Consider the following 20,830-nt stretch of genomic DNA (forward strand, 5'->3'; position numbering starts at 1 on the left):
CGACTGAAAGTGTAGACGCTACACGTGACATTTTTATGCCGCATTGTTTGATCGTTTGTGGCGCTTTGAGCCAGTGGCCGTTTTTCCAATAGACCTGAAAGCAGCATCACGACTGGCTGCGTGAGGTGTGTTTGGCCGGGCAAGGACACTTACAGGGTTGGAATGACATTTGTGTAAGTTACCAGCGGAATGTTACTAGTTTGTTAATTGATTCTGCGGCGACTGTTGTACACAATCTAACCGGAGACTTACAACATTTGGACGGACCAGGGACTTCGTCTGGAAAAGATAACATGAGGCTCTTTTCCAAACCGGTGGCTAGCTCATTGCTAGCTGTTGACTAGTTAGCATTGAAAGCTAACTGCTATTATTTGACTGTCACTGCATGTAACCAGCACTAGCTGAAATCTCCGAGTTAATATCAGCGTTGTAGGGATACATATATGGTTTATGTTGCGATAGTTTCGGAGAAAATCCGGATGTGACCATACAGGGATGTCTGACAAGTTAAAACGCAGCTGTGCCCCATTTAACCTCCGGAGAATATAAAAAAATGTAAACATTCATTTTTCCAAGTTATTTAAAACAACAATTTGTACTGCAGTAATTGGATTGTGTGACAGTCTAAAACAAAATAGTCCTGAAATTTTTAGCAATGCTGTTTTTAAACTTTTTTGTTAAATGCTATAACCCAATAATTTCCTTTTACGAGTTATGACCTAAGAAGCGTCCACTCAAAAGCCGCTGTCAGCTGGAAGATATGCAACTGACAACTGAACTTAAAGGAGCGGTTGAGACTGCTCTGTTCATTTTGGCTGTAGTGCATTTGAAGTTGTAAGGAAGAGGCCTGTGTTTCACTGGATGCCAGCTGTCACCATGGAGTTTCTGATTATAAACGTGAGGTGTGCTTCAGGTCCCGTGCTCCTGGCAGTCCGAGAGAACCTTCAGTTGAATGCCTGAACTGTAGCATTTGTGTTATCTTGCTGCACAAACACCACAAGATTTATTATCACACAAAATCTTCCTAATACATGCAAATGTCGGAGCTTACATAAAATTATTGATTTAACAAAGCATATTTGTTTTTAAGATGAATCATGTGACCAGTAAAACGTTACAGAGTGATTGCCTGATTTGTAAAAGCCAAATGAGGTGCTGCAGCAAAAGCTGAGACGAATCCTCTGCCAGTGTCCTCTGCACTCCCTGCTGTACTGATGCAGCTTTTTGGAATAACTAGTGTGTGGTGCAGTGCTAACTGTCAGAGAAGCTGCAGGACCTAGCCAAGCATTCAGGAGCTGGTGGTGCCAAAAACAGAGCTATAAGACTTGCATCTGTTAGGTGGACAAAATATCATTCAGCCGTTTTTTAGAAAAGAAGGTGCAGCACAGCTTTTGTATTTATTAAGCTCTTATTGCACCAGACTGAACAAAATGTTAGCCAATATTAACTTTTTAGCAAATATATCATATCAGTGTAGTCAGTTGATTAAAAAATCATTTGGTTATCAGACACTGATAATGTTTCACGTTTCGGGTACGAATTACAGTGAAAACATAGAAAACTGCCTTTGCATTTTTTGCTTGATAATCAACTAATCATTTTGTCAGCAGGTTAATATCTCTGTTGTAATAATGTCATGTAGCCGTGTGAACAGCTAACTCGATCTATTCTCTCTTCTGTGGTCTCAAGTAGATGAGGTAGAGGGCCTCTGGAGTAGTTGGGAATCTTCCAGTCGTAAAGTCTTTGTGCTGTTGTCTGTGCTGTGGGTGATGGTCATCGGGTGACCGGGGTTGCCCTGACCCTGTGGTGAATGTCTGTGAGCAGAGGAGGCGTGGCCTTCTGGGTGGGTTGTATCCGCAGCCACGGGAGAAGGCAGCCCATCCAAAAATGGAGCTGGAGTGTCAGACAGGTAATTTACTGGATTTCTTGTTATGCATCAGTTGACAAATACTCCAGTATTCCAGTTATTTTAGGCTGTTAATAGTTTGTTTTACTTAGACCTGTACTACAAAACAATTGAACATACCTAGAAAAGCATGTGTGAAAATTTCATTCAAGGTCCACAAATACAAATAGGTTCCCTGTGAAACATTTTTTTAATTACTTAAGGTCCAAGAGAAATCTTCTGGAAATAATATTTTACAGGAATTTGATTGTTCAGTAGGCAGTGATTTCATACCTGCTGATCTCAAGTCTCCAGCATAACTATTTCTGGAGCAGGTAAACTCTGCAGCATAAACCGATGGACCTCGGTAAGAAGTAAAACATCTTCATGCTACTAAAACCCAGGATTAACCCTGAAGCTACCTCGATGAGCCCAAGTCCTGTTTCGTAGTACAGTCCTCTGAACTGTGTGTTAATTTAGATGTAAACAGACATAGATGAAAGTGAAAAGGGGCGTGACCCCATGACCCTAAACTGAATAAGTAGTTAAGAAGGTGGAATTTAGTACTCAGTATCCTGAAAATAATGCTATCAATGAATGCCGATCCCGTCTGTCTGTTTTTTAAAGAGATTTCTTTGCATTAACTGGTTGACAAAGTTCACAGTTGGACCTGTAGCTTTATGGTTGCTGTCAATTTTCACTGTTAAATTCAATTTAGTTTATGTATAGCACTAAATCATAATATGATGCAGACCTGCAGATCATTTTTGCTGCATAGAGTTTTTTTAATAGGTTTTTAACTAACCTATAGAAACAACGTGAGTTCTAATAAGAGTATATTTTTGGGCAGAGATGCAGCTGTTCTCTGTTCTAGAACAGGTATGTGTTCAGCTTTCATCGTTGTCTGTCCAGGTAAAAAGCAAACTCAATGTTGGACATGGAAAAGGCTGATTGCAGGCTTCACATACTTCTGTCACAAAGAAGTCTTACTTCTTGGACACCCTTCAAGAGTTATACTTGAATTAGTGGGAACCAGCTAGGCTAGCTCCAACACTTAGGTTATTAAGTCTTCACACAACTTTTTATGTCAATGTTTAGCAGCGTAGCAACGTACAAAGTAAACAATCACATCCTCCCCAGGATGAATTGCATTCCGTTTACATTTTATTACTACAAAAGGTTGTATTATGACAGATGAGTCACGGTGAACTCACTAGGGTAAAGTGCAAAAAAAATGGCAACCAGAAAGTAAAACGTCATGATCAGTCACTGCACAAAGGTTGTAAAACTTATTATAAAACAGGTGCTGCTCATCAGTTGCTTGACACTGAGCTGATGGGAAAGTGAGATGTGCTGAATAAAGCTGACAGGCAGATGTGTCCAGTCAGGCACAGCGAGACGCTGCAGTGGAGGAAATAATGGTCTGATCTGAATTTCTCATTTTCTCACTTACAAACAGAGATGGGCGTTACTGTAATCTGATTACTTTTTTCAAGTAACAAGTAAAGTAAGGGATTACTATTGCAAAAACGGTAATTAGATTTCCCGTAGGAACGCTGCGTTACTAAAACCGTGATTTTTTTGCGAGAATGTCTCATGACAGTGACGTAAGCGAGTGCGCCGTTGGTGACAACAGCTGTGTGCAGATCAACAATGGATCATATATGAGTGCAGAGAGAGTATGAGCGTGCAGCGTTTAAAGCGTGGAAGTACTGACCTTACTTTGAGTTTGATTCCATAAAAAGTGACAAAAACATTAGTGTCCGCTGTGCGTGGGAAGAAAACTTCTTTTTACAGCGAAAAAACCCCTAAACTTCCAACAAGCACCGAGTAGCTACGACGTAATGGGAAACTCACAGAGAAACTCACGGATTCTTCCACTGACCGCGGCACACCTGCACCAGGGTAAACCTCCGCCTACCCCACTCCTGCTTTACAGGTGAAAATAGAGCAACAGGACCGCTGAGTCTTTGCCTTTATTTATTTTCTGCTGTGTTTTACTTGCATCTATTTGAAAGAGTGAGTGTAAACACAAAAAATATTTTATTTTATGTGCTGGAATGTGCAGAAAATAGGTTTAAATGTTAAACTAATTTCTTCCAGTCAGAGAATGTTGCATATAATTAAATTTTTGCTTGATGCATAAAGTTAAAAGATTAAAACTGATAAAACAAGTTTAAAAAAAGAGACTTTTCCATTTGATTACATTTTGTATGATGGATTATGCAGAAAAAGTAGAATTGGGCTGAAAGATCTATCACTTTATCACCTATTCAGGTTGTAAATCGTGTTTTTAAAAAGTAACTAAGTAACTAAGTAATTAATTACTTTTGAAAATAAGTAATCAGTAAAGTAACGGGATTACTTTTTTGGGGAAGTAATCAGTAATTAGTTACTGATTACTTTTTCAAGTAACTTGACCAACACTGCTTACAAAGAAGTGAACAGTCTCTACTTTTTAGAGACAAAACATGGGCCACAAATCCAGGAAAACTACATTAATAAGAGTTAATAAAGGGTATAAACTGATTTACATGTCACAGAGAGAAATAAGTATTCGATTGGCTCTGTGCTCATGTGACACACATTTCAATCAATCAGTTACAGATTCATTCATTATGTGTATAAAGCTATGCTTTATACACATAATGCTAATTTACACCATGGAGCCCTACTCTAAGCAGGTATTATACATAAATCCAATATATGACAGCTTTTTAAAGTTTTTGGAGCTTGTTTAGCTCCATGTTTAGGGTGGCTGTGGCTCACAAGCTAGAGCAGGTCATCTACTTATCAGAAGGTTGGTGGTTGAATTCCTGCTGCTCCAGTCTGCATGTCAAATGTCCTTGGGCAAGATACTAATCCCAATTTGCTCTCCAATCCAGAATAAATGTGTGTAAGTAAAAATGGAAAAACCAAGGATATACTGAGAGATTAAACTGTTTACAATCTAATCTAACTCAAAATCTCAGACCGCTATTAAAATGGAATATCACGTTCTATATGCTTACAATAATAACACCAAGTCCTTGTTGCTTCTTTAGGTGGTGGATTGCCAGACCCGCCCCCTGAGCAGTGCAGCATGGGCCCTGGCCCCACCCAACAGCCTGAGATATCAGAACTTTAGGCAGCCGGTGCTGTCTAACCCAATACATCATGCGAGCCAGCCTCAAATGCTGCGCTACGGCGAGGAGGATTGGGAGGACTCTCTCAGTGTTTGTGTGCTGGTGCGACAGGGCGAGTCACATGGCCTCCACACCCTTCTGGAGATCCCTCTGTTTGGTCACAACAAAATGGGAAGGCCCCTCACGTCTTCAGAGTTCTTGTTTCCACTGACCACAGTGGATGGTAGCAGAGAGGATGACATTAACGTAGTGACCTTCAAACGTAGCGACACTGATGCTGTAAAGAGAGAACACGGCTGCTTCAGAAGCCTGTTTGAAACTGAGGGATGTCCTGCACCATTCATGTCTGGCTCCAAGTTTTACTGCTTTCATTGCCCTGGCACACACTTGGTGCCTAACAGTGTGCTAAAATACAGCCAGGACAGCGGACTTGACAAGAAGGCGGTGGAGCTGCCCTCTGTATCGCTGTGTAGCCATACAGGCAGAGCAGAGGGGGAGCATATTGAGAGCGACAGGGAAGGAGAGGAAAAACTGGCCCTGGTGTATGAAAGGCTGAGGATAGAGGTAAGAACCACTACAGTATGATAGCTGTCATTGGTTATGTTGACAGCTGTATCTGACTCAACGCTTGCCTAGCAATCAGTCTCTTCCTGAAATATAAACAGACACATTTAAATAGTCTCATACTCTTATTGACTATTCAAAGCATTTAGTACTACAGTCTGTACTGACTGTTTAATACACATATATAACTTGGACTGTACACTTGAGGCTTGAGGTATATAAGTTAATCCAACTTGTGCACTGAAATACAGATTATTTTGCATTCTCTTTGTGATAAAGCGTATGGCTTACGAATGATTAATTAATTAATTATTGTCAGTAACTTTAGGTTACTTGCATAACCCCAGCAGCATGAGTGAAATGGTCACTATGATTCGCTTCCCGGTGTAATCCTCAGAAGCACTGATCTCATTCTGCCTGTCAAACTGCACAAAGTGAGGGGTGTGGACCAGCTTCCTGCTGCTGCACAAATGTCCTGGACTGATAACCCCAGGATGCTGCTCCCTCCTGCATCCAACACCACTGTTAAATCTCTAGGGGGTGTCTGGTCTCCCTGGAGACGGGGAGGAGCCTTTCATAAAATGGCACATCAAGGGGTACTGTTTTGTCCCCAGACCCTTTACCCTGTCAGTCAGATCCTGTAAGAATAATAAAATCACACCAACACCAGACACAGAACGTGTCCCTTATTGTTACACCGTTTGTCAACCACCTCCAGTTACATTTACAGTCGAGGCAGCAAGTGGAGGACGCCCCAAGCATTTTCAATAGCGTTAAAGTTACATGTTGCAGGGACGGTAACACTCTGCACAGATGCCCTGAAAAACAAACCTCTTATCTCCTGGGAGTGGGATAGAGATGAAAAATATGCATCCTTCTGGCTAATTGATGTAAACCAGTAGCTCCCCGGCCCCCCAAACTGGTAACCAAAAAATATCTGCAGTGATAGCTGCTTTACTCTGTTCACAGAGCACTACATACATAGTTTTTTTCTGACAGCAAGTGAATTTTCTCCTGAAGAATGCAAATCGAGTCTACATCTCTACAGAGAATGCATTTTTCCAGGAAATTAGGGGGAGTGACAGTAAACTGAAGCCGGGAGCCCTGTTATATTGTTTTTAGCAACTAGTCTGAAGTTGTGAGTGTTGGCCATCTCTATCTGTAGAGAGAGAAAAGTGTCAGTCTCCTGTGTTTAAGGCGTCCTGTGAGTCCCCAAAACTTGTGTCGTGGGCCCATCTAGTGGCAGGTTGTGACAGCTGGTTAACAAAGTACATGTGCAGGGCACTAAACACTTTACAGCATCCCAAACAGTAGATTCTGTTCAACTGTATTCAGTGGGAGAAATGTTTCGTCACTCATCCAAGTGACTGAAAAAGCTACGTCCAGATGAACAGATTCAACTTTTTGGGATGATTGGACATGCATGAAGACTTTACAGCATCCTTTGTAGCCTCCTCTCAAGACAGTAATGGCACTCAGCAGTTTACCTGTGTGTGCATTTAATAATTTATCCTTGAACACACTCCACCATAGGTCTAGATGTGACAGTGGGGCACGCTTTATTCAATAGGAACAAAATTGTGTGCTTGTGTGACTTAGAGGAACAACCTGTTGTCTCTTTCCCCTTGTGTGGTCCAAAGGGCATAACAAGCAGTGACAGCGAGTTGTATCTCAAGGCAGTGTAACAATAGTGTAAAATTAATTAATGACAACTACAATACTCGTTTGTACTTTTGTTCACAGATCAGAAATATCATCAAATCATCACAAAATAATTTTTCATCTTATAAATGCATCTCATGCAGTATTTAGAAATGTAGCTGTTTGTTCATAATAAAGTCTTATCACTATTATCCTGCTACACCTCAACAGTGACAATACTGCAAACCAAGAAATTCTATTTTAAAACCACTGCAAATGTAGCAGCTATCCACATGATAGGATTTACTCAGCTTCAGGTAAAATGTTTTATTCATTTTTGCACAAAACCACCATAAAAAGTATGATGACTTTACACAATCATTGAAAAGTAAATTTGCTCCAAGGACAGGTTTTTGGGACAGCCTGTTACCATAAAATCCATTACAATGTTGATATTTTACATTTGTATACAAATGTTTTGATGATGAAAACAAATCAAGTATCTTCATTTTTCCATGATCAGATCGGACATGTTTACCTGAAATTTACAATTTCGGATCACATGGTGAATAATCGGCTTTGCAATTTAACACCACCAGGATCATTTGAACACACTTTTGTGTTTTTGTTTTGTTTTTTAATGTTTGAAGAATTAAGACATTTTATAATAGTTTCCACACTGTATCCACATTGTTTCCATAGCACGAAAGGGCAAATGAATAACAAAAAACAAACACAAGAACGCACATTTTCTGATATCAGATGGAGTACAGGGGACACGGATATGAAAAAACTCTTTTTTTAGGGGGGGGCGCAGCAGCAGCAGCTTTACTTGCCACTGCTGTGAGCATTGAAACAACTCTATACGCTTCACCTTCTTCATTTTCCTCACAAACTGCAGCCTGCTTATTGTAAAACCAAACTCTGTTTTTAGACTTAAACGAATAGAATTGGAGAATATCTTGTTGAAGTGTTTGTCTTTAACATCAGCACCTAAACTTTGAAACTGATCTTCATCTGTTTGTTTTGCAGCTTCCAAGATTCTTTATGACAAACCACGACTACTCCATGTACTCAAACGATGTGGAATTCATCAACGGCCTCATAAATATCAAGACCAGGTGAATGTGCTTGTCTAGCGTGATGGTGATGCGTTATAAGAAACTCTTATCCTTTGACCAAACTCTTGATAAGTGTGTCTGACTGCGTGTGTTGGTGTAGAGGCCGTGTGATGTACCGGCTCACGCTCTCGCTGTGGCGCCTGCTGTGTCTGTGCTACTACGCTGAAGCTCGACTGGATGTACTGAAGCTTACCAAACACATAGAGGACGGGACCATTAAGGCTCGCTGGAGGATCAGAGGGCTTCCTTTCCACTCTCTGCTGCTGCGCTTCTATCGCAAAGACAAATCGCACCTGTACAGGTAACAGCACATCCAGAACTGGGTGCACGGGAGTTACAAGGTTAAGTGGATTTGGCGATTTCTGTCTCAGTGTGTTATTTTAAAGCTCCCAAAAATGTAATGAAGTAATCTTTCCATAAAATAGATTACTGTTCTGATATACTCGCCTTTTGGTGTTACGTATATAATTAACGTTTCCTTGTTTTTGAATTGAGTGTTTTTGGAAAGAGGAAACAGATTTTCAGACAGGTTGCAATGTCCGCTATAAACACTATCATGTTTGTAAGATTAAAAACATTAAGACTCATGAATAACTGATTCTTCCGTTCACACTTGTACATAAAAATGGGTGCATATTTTGTCCAACCTTAATCCAAATGTCATCTCTTACACATAGGTCCTATGATGCGTTCTCTACATTCTACATGGGACATGATGGATTTATTCACTGTCACAAAGTTGAGAAGGTAAGGAAGCTAACAGCTTTTTGCCAGAGCACCCACAGCAAAACGCCTTCAGTGCTATAGAATAACTACTCCCAACGATTGTCTGCCAGATTGAGAAAGATTTCTTGTTGGGTGCAGTTTTCCCAGCACCACTGCTGATAAACTTTCTGACCAGGCAACAAGTACTTCTTTTAACCCGCTTTAACCTTAGTGTGCTTTAAAACACACCAGCGTCTTCAGCCTCTCATCACTGTCAGTATTGGCATAGATCGAGAACATAGACAGGCGGTCAGTTAAAGACGTTCATCAGCATGAATGTTGGATAGAAAGCAGTGAAAGGTCAGATTAACATGATGATAGTGAGACCTGCTGTGATATGTGTGGATATGTTATATTTGTTGTTCTCTTTCCTGCAGGTGATGCCAGCTCAGCCCCCCGTCCTGCCCAGAGTAACTTCCCTCTTGACCGGGGTTCTGGTGGCACTGGGAGTGCAGGAACACCGACCTGCTCTCAATTTGTTACCCCTGCTTCTGTCATCACTGCGACAGAGCAGAAACTGACCCAGAACAAGCATTAGTGGAAAACCAGTGTCTCTATAGCCATGTGACCCTGAAAAGCTAAAGTGGTCTTCACATAGGAACACATGAAAACTGAAAGTTATGCTTGCTGTTCAAAAATATTCTTGTCCCTGAATTAAAACAACATCAAGTCTTTCTTCTGCTTCTCCTTTTCTAATGCTAGATCAGGGAATTGTTCAGATATTTATACCACCAAAAAAGTCAATCAGCTTTTTACTCTGAGTATTGAAGTGGTCAACAGTGCAGATGTTTGTTGACAGCAGAGCAGCAGGAATAAGAACATATTTTGTCACTCTGGAGTAACAGAGTCTGAAATACTACTGGCGGCTGCTGTACCACACCTTTCATATGGTGCACTTTTGTGTAAATGTAACCTTTGAGATTTTTATACTATATACGTATGTATTGAAATCTGCTTTTTGGATCATTAATCCAACTAGCTGCCCGTTCAGTTGTGGTAACCGGCTTGTTGGCATATTTGAATGAGTGGCACAACAATCTTAAACAGTTAAGAGAGCTGCCTTTTTGGATCAGCACAAGTTTGACTTCGCTATAAATGATTTGTCTACAAAGGTTTTCGGTCATTAACAGTGGATTGTGTCTGCTTGCCTCTATGCAGCAAGTCTAGGAGATGTAGGAATAAAATGATACACATACACACATATACTGTTATTTCACATGTTAGGAATTGGAGCTAGAAAGCAGAAGAGGGAGAAGACCTTGAGCTCACTACAGAGTGAGCATCAGATTTGGGCTTCTTACTGTTAAACAGGATGTTACAACTCAATTAATGGTGAATTAAAAAATTGCAAAAAGGAACTAGAGATGCTGTTACTGGTGGAGCTCAGATTAGCTACACCACCTCCTTTGGTGACCATGCACCTAGTCAGCACTCTGGATGAATGATAATATTAACAGAGGGTGGAAAAATGATCAAGAATCAATGTCTGATTCTAAATTTAACACAATTTCTATTATTGTTTGCCATCTGGATTGTGCTGTGAGTGCCATACTAAGTCCAATTCAGTTGTATTTTTCACAGCTTCAAATCACAACAACAGTAAAGTAATTTTACAAATTAAAATCCTACAATACAGAGAAAACTAAACGATCAGATGACCCCTTTTATGTCTTTAAAACATTCCTACAATTTTAACTAGTTGGTGTGTGTTACTTCATTGATAGACAAAGCTGGGTGCATAGATGGATGCTACGTCCTCTAATGATACTGCCTGGGGGCAGTCTGGAACAATTAACCTCTGTGTGAAGAGGACCTCCCATTTCCATGAACACATTGAGTCTATTAGATAGATATGATTCAAACCACTGCAGCACAGTGCCTCTACAGCATGCTCTAATCGCTGTGATGAAATATTATGGTCAACAGCATCGAACACGACACTCTGGTCTAGCAGGACAAACACAGATGGGTCCACTGTCAGAGACCACAAGCAGAAAGACATTTGAAGCCAATCATCCAGATGGATAAATACTAAAAATTGACAAACACTGATTTAAAAGTGGATTTATGATCATGATGTTATCAAGCAGGTAGTAACAGTTCAGTTTGACAAAGCTGACAAATATCACCGATGGGGCTGTATCCTGTATTACTCAACAAGAGTCAATTACACGTAATGCTCTAAAATACCCCAAAATTTAAAATGTGCAAGTCTGTGATTCACTGAAATCAATAAGATGTGAAAATAATATAAAGCGGATATCATGGAAACACTAACGACAATCACGACTTTATATGGTAAAGTGCAACTGACAAAGCTCTATGCTACTATGTATTTATAACACAGTACTGCTCAGTATTACAGTGTATCAGGACCGCTGCTGTTTGACAGCAGAGTAGTTTAAGAAGATCATTTTTTAGCATAGATTAGTGCTCACCTATGTTTTTTTCACCATCACTGTTTACTATAACAATAAATACACTTTATCTCATAAAATATTTTTGTCCTTAACAACACTAGAACACTTTTCCTCCTAATATTAAGCACGCTGGCTTATAATTCGGACATTTTTTTACACTGTCAGATTACACGTTCACTCTCATTGTGCATCTGTGTCACAGATTAATGAAACTTTATTCTCTGAACATTCTGACTCTGTTCTTTCCTAGCAGTGACACCACCACTAACTAATATACAGTAATATACTAATAATATCTCAAACTTTGGTATGACTGCCCACTGATTAGAAGCTGCATACCATATCCTGACATTAAGCTAGATCCTGTAGATCTGTTTGCTTCTGCACTGATGTCAGGTCCTTCTGTCAGGTCCTTCTCAGAGGTGTTGGAGGTGGGGTGTTTTAGCAAGAGTCTGCAGACTTTCCCATTCTAACCAAACTACAGCGGCGTGCGTCTCCATGACACAGAAGAGAGGAGGAAGTGAAGTCAGCAGCTGTCTTCCTTGCTTATGCCACATTACATGTATCAGGGTCTCACGCTGCAGGGTAGGTTTCATCGCCCCATCCTGCTCCTCTGTGGCACAAGCTGTTTGACTGGCACTAGGAGTCTTCTACAGAGAAAGCTCGATGTGTGTTGGGGAATCTCTGGCCGGTAAAGTCTGGATCGTCTCTCACTCGTTGTGTGATGTCACACTTTACCTGGCAGGAGGATACAGACAGAAACAGCAGCTCGCACACAAACCTAACTCAGAACAGTGAAGTACAAGATCTGTATTCCAGGGCTGCTGGTACTGCCACGGAGTTCGTATCTCTTTTGGAACTTACCCATTTATAAAAAACAATACTGGTAGATAAAGTTGGGTTCTCTCACTCTTTCCTTTGAATGGGGTAATGGACCTCCTCACTCTTCTGAAGGTCATTTACAGAAAACCACTAAAAGTGGGAGCCTGGGTTTTCTGTTTTTTATTTTGATGTTTTTTATTTGGCTGTTAATAAAGCTAAAGCTAATACATCCTGATGATGACGTTGTTTCCTCATACATCTGCCGGTGACAACTTCATTTTTAGAAACTCTCTGAAGACCCTAAATTAAATGCAAAATACTCTCTGAGAAACATTTCTGTTCACTTCACAATAACAACCTACCATCTTTTCAAGCCAAGATCATTTTGTATGGGAATGTCCTTGAAAAGTCAAACTTTGTATGATCTCTTATTGGCGCAACAAACTTCTAAACATTTAGTATCCAAGTTTTCACTACACTAGTTACAGCAAATTATCTTAGTAAAGCCAGTCCAATGAACTGAGATGAGCTTTGGGAGGAGGGCCTGGCCATTTACCCTATTCATTTCCAAACAGTATAGTACAGCCATTCATCTGCACTGTTATTTGGCGTTGATGAAACCGGATCACTCCTGTCCCATGGAAGACCAGCTCTGACAGAATGGAAATCGGCATCACCTCCCTGTTTTAAAAGGTGGCTTAGTGAGATGCTGCTAAACTTGAATGGATTTTGGTGTAGTAAAGGGAGATGTCCCCACCTTTCAAGAGGCTTGGAAACCTTTCTTGAATTGCTGGATGGGACCTTAACCTTTGTTTAATATTTAACCTTTGTTTAATATTTAACCTTTGTTTAATATTTAACCTTTGTTTAATATTTGCTTGTTTGTACAGGGCTTACTTTAGTGTAGTGTATGATACACTGCAAAACAGGATATGTCAACAATCAATACTCAATTTTGGATGAATAACAATAAACAGGAGTAATTAAGTAATCAAGGGATCTCACATCATACTACATCATTTGCAGCAGCTGATTACCTGTTTGGCGTAAGCGTCCTGTATCTCTGGGCTCTCCAGCTCTACCTGCAGGCTGTTTGGGGAAGAGACAGGCAGGACTCCCACAGCACGAGCAGCTCGACTAACTGCGTCCGACAGGGACAGGTGCGGTCCTTCACACTGGCTCGTCTAAGGGTAGAAACACTAACGTCATCCTTCTCTGCCCAACAGCCTTTTTCATTATCAAAAAACCTGCAGTTCTACCTTCATATGCAGGTGAGAGAATGCAGTCTTTTTGTTAGAGCTAAGGCTGACAACAGTGAGGAAGGGATCTGTGACACAATCAGACTTTTCTGTTCAGTGAGTTTGGAACAGCAGTTCTCACCTTCCTTCTCTTAGCAGGCATCCCATGCAGGTACGCATCAGACAGCGGGGGCTGGGCTTTGATCTTCCTCTGGGACAGCATGTCACGTCTGATGATAGGAACCCATTCCTGACCAATGTATTATTGCACAACTGTAAGTGATGGTCACTTTGCTCATGTATGTAGCTAAAAATCTGTGTAAAAGAAAATCACAGATTTGTAGAGGGCTTTGCCCTCCAACAACGTTTCCCTGGATGTCAGAATACACACAACTGCTTATCTACATTTCCTAACAATAACAAGCTGCCACAGATGCCTTCATGAAGACCATGCTGGAGAAAACAAATGCTAAGGCAAATAAATTCTGTAACTATGGTGACTGTCACTCATTTTTTAAACAGTGTGGTTTCATTAAAATAAATTAGCTTACCATCCATGTTTAAACTTCAGGGGACTGAGAATGGATCGCTTTTTCCTGCTCTGATTCTTACTATTAGACAAAGCATCAGTGCAACGTACAATAGAGAATAGTTCAGGATATTAAACATTAAACAGCACTGGCATTACTGGCGTGTGATATGAAAGTTAAGATTTGTTCCATTTAGATTGGATAGCAGCTACTGAAGAACATTGAACATTTGAAATTCAATTTTACAGAACTGATATTGCGCTCCTAGAGGCTGGTTTGACCATTAAAGAATTGTCTACAGGACTGTCTGGAGGTTTTGGGAGAATTGTGCTGTCATAGTGTCAGACCTGTAAAAACTGAGCAGTGGCAATGCCAAAGCAAATGACAAGCAAATTGTCCATTTACATATAAGTTTGCAAAAGAGTTTAGACCAGGGGTCGGCAACCTTTCTGATGACGAGTGCCATCTAAAATTTCCTCAGAGGTCAGTGTGCCATATTAGCAATAAATTGAATAACGCTCTATATGAACAGTTACACACTATATAGAGCCACTTTATAGGATTATATTTGTTCGTAGATGTTGGCAGCTGTCAGCGAATAGTTCTCAGCTATATTGAAACAAAAAAAGACTTTTTATCCAGAACAGCAAATGAACTGAACAACAGAAAATACAAATGCTATTTATGGTCTCCTCACAACAATGATAAGAAAAATAAACTGGGCCAATATGGCATGTTTGTTAATACAGGGCTACACATGTTAATGTGATCTCTGGTCTCCCACTCAGAGACACAGGTCTCCCAGTGTCCAGCATTCAGAGGCTACCTGAGAGAAAATCTGCTCACACAGATATGTAGAGCCAAATACTGTCAATAAGGCCTCTGCAATGTTCTGAAGACAGTTAACCTTGTCAGATAGTGACGTCCAGCAGGTGAAAATGCAGCTCCATGAACACGCACAGCTGTGGATTCCAGCTGCGTTCGTAGTTCTGCAAACTTTGACCCCCACAGACTCGAGCTTTTCATTTCAATCAGCTGCATTTCGATGTTGCATTAACTGGCATTAACTCAGCCATTTAATGTGAGACAAATCCAGCTGCTCATTAAAGCTTCTGGTTTGATCAGAAAAGAAAACATTGGTCCAAACACCTGAAAGTCCCGAGAACGCACTGTGTCTTGAGTCTACGGATGTATCCGAGTATTTCCGCGGTGCTGATGCTGCGCTGAGCGGACGGATCCTGAAGCTTTTGAAGTGTCGGAATGTGAAAATTTCAACATTGCTTGGAAAAAAAAACGCCAGCTAGCAGCGTCCCTCTGACCGGGAGGTAAAGTGATTTTTAGCAAATTGCAAGTTGAATCTGGTAGTTGGGGTTGTTAGCTAAGATACTGTCATTAAGAAGAGGCACAACTAATGTGTCTATGCGAGCTGATCTGCGATGTGCACCGCTGGCCCGGCCATTTATTTTTTTATGCACCTTCTCAAATTAATTCACTGTGTGTCGTGCCCAGGGCTGGACTGGGACAAAAAATACAGCCCAGGCATTTTGACTAGAGACCGGCCCCCCAGGTATTAAAGCCATAAAGCCTTTGAATGAAAACAAACACAGAGGTGTCAAGGTGATGTACACTGTCTTAGATTAGATTGGATTAAATGAAATTTTATTAATCCCTCGGGTGGGTTCCTCCGGGAAATTCGGTAAATAAATACATTTAAAAAACTTGTTGGTATATTTATGATTTCTATACATTTTACATCAGAAAAAAACTGGTTGTAAGATTCAGATAATTATTTATTTTAAAAACTAGAAATTTTAAATGAGAATAAGAAAGTACGTCTTTGTGCCCCCTCTCCCTGTTAATGCCCTACCTGCCCCCTGGCAACACTTTGCTAGACCCGCCCCTGCACTGTTACCAGCTGTCAGCTACATAGAAAAGGATCCTGGTGTTATTTGCCAAGATGGTAGTGTCGCCAAGACAGCATACACCTGATATTTGCAGCCCAATAGTAGTATTGGAAATCAGGAAGTGCTAAGCCTCCCACCAGCCTGCGTCTTTGAAGAAGAGCTTTCCTCAATTCTGAATGTTTACCATTCGAAATGAATGAAGTGATTAAGGAATCCAGAGATTTAAAAAAGGATTTGGGAATCATGATGGGAAGGCATTGAAATACATATAGAAATTTTGGAATAGCATCATCTTTACAGAGTTAATCCTGCCCATTAAGGACAAAGATAAGTCTTATAAGTCTTATTAGATAAGACTGTGGTCCCATTTCTGAGGTTTGTTAATGACCTGTGCAGGAATAGCATAAGCATAAACTGTAAAAAAAACAAAAACAGAACAAAACCTCATCCTTACAGGTGGAACAGCTGCTGCCCATGGCTCCATTTCAGGAGCCACTTCGTCGTGTCCTGCTCGGGGCCCAGAGGAGCACTGAGATGAACCATCCACAGATAAACCAGGTGCAGGTGCTTCTCCCTCTCCAGTGGAAACCATGGCCTCCTCTGCTGTAGTGGCTGCAGCTGGAGACGAACTGTCCTCCATCTGACCGAGAGGTGAAGTGAGCACTAGGACTGCAACGATTCGTCGACATAATCGATGACGTCAACTACAAAAATGTGTGAACGCGGAATTTTATTTTCGACGCGTCATATACTGATACCTCGTAAATGTGATTTGGTAACTGCAATACACTCCAGGAAGCTATGGGGCAGTATCGCCTATATCGTCTGCCAAGACTGTGCTCAATACTAACGAAGAAGAACTCAGCGCGAACGGCAACATGGAAACTGAGATTTGAAAGCATTAACGAGAAAACAAACAAAGTTAAGTGCAGACTGTGGACAGCTTCCATCCACGACAGCACTACTGCAGCGCATGAGCACTGAAAACGCGGCACCCTGGAGCTGTGACGTCGACTCTGTTTAGAAAGTTCAGTTAGTGCATCGCGCTGACACCGTGTTCATGTTTGCACTGTTTCTGTGAGCTTACCTGTGGGAAACTTCTTAGGATGACGCTTGCTAGGCAAACACCATTTCAGTTTTGTTAGCTAATGAGTGAAAATGCCAATCAAAAAGGAGTAGCTACACGGTCTCCTGTTTTTTGATTATGATTAGTAACAGTCTTTGCCCATGAAAACTCAGGTGTATGGATGAGTTTGTCCTGTTAAGAGGCTCATGCACCTCTGAATGGCTGAAGACAGACAGAGAGCATCTTTAGCGAGGTTACCAGCAGCTGGGAACATCATCTCAAAGATGAGCGCAAGGCTCGCTCCAGAGCACGTCCCACTGCAATCATCTGTAAATGTTGGAAACTTGTTATTCTGGACTGAAAAAAAAGGAATATTTTTGACTTCATTTGAAGCTTTATTTGAACTTGTGGACAGAAGCCATTTTAGTTTTGTTTGCACATCATGTTTTTGTTTACATACTACTCTCCCTTTATTTTGTATCACTTATATTTAATTCATTTATTTTTTTTTATATTTTTTAATTTGGTTTTTATTCTGATGGTCCTGCTGAGTAATGTTAAAAATACATTTGATTATTTTCACATTCACATGTTTCCAGGGTCATTATTATAATTTGTTGCGTGACGAGACAACAGGGTGAGCAGACTTGAGCAGGTGAGGTATTGAAGCCTAGAATAGGAGGTTTGCCCACAGGAAGCAGCAATAAGAGTTACTGAGTTAAATGCTGACTAATTGGCTAATCGAATAAAAATTGGCAGATTAGTCGACCACCAAAATAATCTGTAGTTGCAGCCGTAGTGAGCACATGAGCCTTTCATGTCATTCCATTGGACTGAAGTACATTTGTAAGATACAAACTGCACTGCATATGGCTAGAGTGCCTAGCCCCAACAGAGAGAAAGCATAACGGCTGATTTAAACACTAATAAAAAATATTATACTAATTCAGATTAAAATACAAGATCATTTTTCAGTTACTTATACAGACTCTAATTTTGACAGTTTCACAAGTACAAAATGTCACGTACTCCACCTGAATCTTTGTTATATTTTATGACTGAACTCATATAATGTCCAGCTAACTGAAATAAAAAGAAGTGTGCCCATCTTGGTGTAGTGGAAGTAATGGCAATTTGATAGTAATGGGAACCCTTTTATTTTCTGTAATTTTTATTACAGAAAAAAACATCTAAAATTATAAATAGGGTGATATTCTACATTTCTATTCTTGTCATGTGCAAAGTCAAACCAAGCCTAAAACTAATGAGCAGTTTGTGTATCAGAGCCTGATTTTTTCTTTCTACTGTCATTAGTTGCTGCTGTTACAGTTACACCATCTTTAGAATGCAAATCAATAACCATACAGTTATCTTAGAGACCTACATCCTCAGGAGAAAGAGATGGGCTTACAGGCTGATGGGTACATACTGACTGAAGTCAGAACGTGCTGAAAGATACATCAAACGGATCCACTAAGAAGCAGTCAGACTCGCTGAAGTTAGAAAAGAACAAAAATAAGTAAAAACTCACCTCCACACTTGCACGCTCTGATGGCTGCTCCACCTCAGTCTCCGTCCTCTGGTTCAACTCCTCCTGAAATAACATTTCAGGAAATGTAACTAAATCTGACTCTAATGACTCAAATGACAGATTTGAACGTAGTTAAGTCTGCTGTTGGAACAGGGTCGTATTGTAGACACAGTCAAATTGGAATACATTCAAATTTATGTTTGATCATGACCCTTACTTTTTCAGCTATGTTGGGACCTGACTGTGTCTGTATTACTTGCGTTGGCAAAACATATCTACATAGATAATGTGGTTTTAGTAGCAGCCTGATTAGGGACAAAAAATCTGTTCTACACTGTTTCTGTTAATTACCTGTAAATGGATAACGTAGTGTTGGATTTGGTCCTCAGTAACTGGGTTATGCTCCAGAATGATGTGCAGCCTCATAGACATCATGTTGGTCAGCCAGTTGACCAGACTGGGATTGACGTCTGCAGACATCCTCCTCTGCACAAACACAGAAATACACAGTAATAGGCAGCTGCCAATCTGTGCCATCAGCAAAGCACATGATGATGCGTTACTGAAGATGTATACAAACAATGTGTTGGTTGATAACAGCAGTCAGAGATCTGTGTTCTCCTCCCAGGCAATACAGGTTTAGAGCCAGACACTCAAACAGGCTGTGAGTACACAGCAACAGCAGGCGGGGGCCAAACATGTGATCTGCGATGTGAAAAAAACAAAAAACCCAAATATAAAACCATCAGTGCAGGATTCTGGCTACACAAAATACTAAGATAAGAAAATACTGTCGTGAACCGATGCCCCTCTTTGGAGGTGATATATTTGAGCAACTAGATCAAACATCAAAGGTTGAAATAAAACTGAAGTTATTCCATAATCCACAACAAATTGACCCCCAGCTTTAAGCCATTAACACACTCAATGCCACATATAGCATGCCTGAAAAGGGTTTTAGCTCAAACCTTCCATGTTCCATGTAAGCAGTTCTTAATGCCCTCTTTTCCCAACCGTTTCCTTCTTGCAATCAAAGTGAACTTACCGTGGCAGCGAAGGATATGTGTGGCCATTTGCGTGAACTGCTGTCTGAAGAAAGACAGGTTGGTCTGAATTATGTCCACTCCCTCGCGCACTGTCACTGTGGCCTAGATGCAATACACAGCGCTCACTTATGTGCACATGTCACAGGAAATTAAGAGTCCATGTTACTATGTTTGTGTGTGAAAGACATTGTCCTTACAAAGCTCTCAGCTATGTAATCCTCAAGTCCATTGATGAGGTCCTCAGCTGCTGCCTGGAGGGAGAATAATGTTACATTTTTCCATTCGATTTTAATTTTATGGTATTACCTTTGTTAATGTGGAATTTGTATTAAAACATTTTGAAAACTACTTTCTTGCTTATTACTAATTTTTATAATATATTTTACATAGATTGAGCACAGTGGATCTTTCATGAGTGATAATTAGGGTTGCAACTAAAGATTCTTTCAGTTACACTGATTAAAATACAAGCTGTGTGAAATGCACATGAGATCATGATTTAAGTTTTCCCTGTATAGGAGAGGAACAGCAGCACTGTCCCAATAAGGACGGCACTGATGCCATTACATTAACTCTACATAGTACTCACAGCTATGTTGGCATCAGTGGGTTCTTGCTCCTGGAGATAGTGTTCAGTGAAGAAGTCTGTGAGCTGAGGCCGGATGCGTCTCAGAGGCTGGGCGTTCCCATGAAGCAACAGCACCATATCCACCACAGAGAAACTCTGACACACCAGGGAGAGCAGGTCCCCAAAGAACCCTACCATGAGATAACAACCATGGTGATTAGTGTGAACTGCAAGAACTTGTTAGGCACAATATCTTCATTCAAGGACTCACCCACGGCATCCCCAGAGCCAGGAGCAAACAGGTTATTGGTCTGGGACAGCCTCTGGATGAACTGGGCAATGCTTTCTCCATTGCCCTGCTGTGCCCCAAAAGAGCTCATCATGGTGGACAGCACTCCCTGCATAATGCCAGAGAATAAATCTGGGCTCAGAGAGTCTCCGGCTGGGCTGCTGCCGGTCTGAGAGGGAGCAGGACCAATGGACTGATGAAGAAGTGAGGCCCTGGGGCCAGGGGCAGGTGGCTGTGCGGAAACAACACCTGTTGCTCATTGACTGGTACAAACAGTCTTTATATTAAGGTTCAGAAATGTTTAATTCAGGTTTT

General features: G+C 40.8%; 2 protein-coding genes across 12 annotated transcripts in view; one reads left to right on the forward strand and one right to left on the reverse strand.

Moving 5' to 3' along the window:
* On the forward strand, window positions 1-9,776 carry lg22h6orf136 (linkage group 22 C6orf136 homolog). Of its 4 annotated transcripts, none has more exons than XM_086279808.1 (7): window positions 2-173; window positions 1,690-1,909; window positions 4,930-5,574; window positions 8,248-8,336; window positions 8,437-8,637; window positions 9,014-9,083; window positions 9,479-9,776. In XM_086279808.1, exons 2-7 carry the CDS (start codon window positions 1,811-1,813, stop codon window positions 9,620-9,622), a joined length of 1,248 nt encoding a protein of 415 aa, XP_086135934.1. In that variant the 5' UTR covers window positions 2-173; window positions 1,690-1,810; the 3' UTR covers window positions 9,623-9,776. The 4 variants fall into 4 exon arrangements, with proteins under 4 accessions (XP_086135935.1, XP_086135934.1, XP_086135932.1 ...); XM_086279806.1 differs by having other exon boundaries at window positions 3-173; window positions 1,693-1,909; XM_086279809.1 differs by lacking the exon at window positions 1,690-1,909 and having other exon boundaries at window positions 1-173.
* The window catches only part of bag6l (BCL2 associated athanogene 6, like), a 24,178-nt gene continuing 10,467 nt past the window's right edge, over window positions 7,120-20,830 (reverse strand). For 2 of the 8 annotated variants that reach the window (XM_086279791.1, XM_086279790.1), the window contains 11 exons: window positions 20,498-20,747; window positions 20,248-20,417; window positions 19,856-19,909; window positions 19,658-19,760; window positions 19,193-19,317; window positions 18,964-19,098; window positions 18,613-18,675; window positions 16,470-16,655; window positions 13,724-13,831; window positions 13,381-13,527; window positions 7,122-12,259 (listed from right to left, as the gene is read on the reverse strand). In XM_086279791.1, the coding sequence (XP_086135917.1) occupies window positions 12,161-12,259; window positions 13,381-13,527; window positions 13,724-13,831; window positions 16,470-16,655; window positions 18,613-18,675; window positions 18,964-19,098; window positions 19,193-19,317; window positions 19,658-19,760; window positions 19,856-19,909; window positions 20,248-20,417; window positions 20,498-20,747 (1,440 nt within the window). In that variant the 3' untranslated portion in view covers window positions 7,122-12,160. Of the gene's footprint in view, window positions 12,260-13,380; window positions 13,528-13,723; window positions 13,832-16,469; window positions 16,720-18,612; window positions 18,676-18,963; window positions 19,099-19,192; window positions 19,318-19,657; window positions 19,761-19,855; window positions 19,910-20,247; window positions 20,418-20,497; window positions 20,748-20,830 lie in introns of those variants that run through there. The other 6 variants (XM_086279794.1, XM_086279792.1, XM_086279793.1 and 3 more) reach the window with 6 other exon arrangements.

This window comes from Aulonocara sp. 'chitande type north' Nkhata Bay, linkage group LG22 (assembly GCF_057382095.1).
Source record: "Aulonocara sp. 'chitande type north' Nkhata Bay isolate Kocher_YH1m ecotype deep benthic linkage group LG22, A_spYH_male_GT1.1, whole genome shotgun sequence".
NCBI lineage: Eukaryota > Metazoa > Chordata > Actinopteri > Cichliformes > Cichlidae > Aulonocara > Aulonocara sp. 'chitande type north' Nkhata Bay.

Bases quoted from the DNA above. Each gene is read 5' to 3' on its own strand.
- lg22h6orf136 (XM_086279808.1), top strand. From the start codon at position 1,811: ATGTCTGTGAGCAGAGGAGGCGTGGCCTTCTGGGTGGGTTGTATCCGC. The intron at 5,575-8,247 runs GTAAGAACCACT...TTTGTTTTGCAG, and splicing joins ATGAAAGGCTGAGGATAGAG to CTTCCAAGATTCTTTATGAC. The intron at 8,638-9,013 runs GTAACAGCACAT...TCTTACACATAG, and splicing joins GACAAATCGCACCTGTACAG to GTCCTATGATGCGTTCTCTA.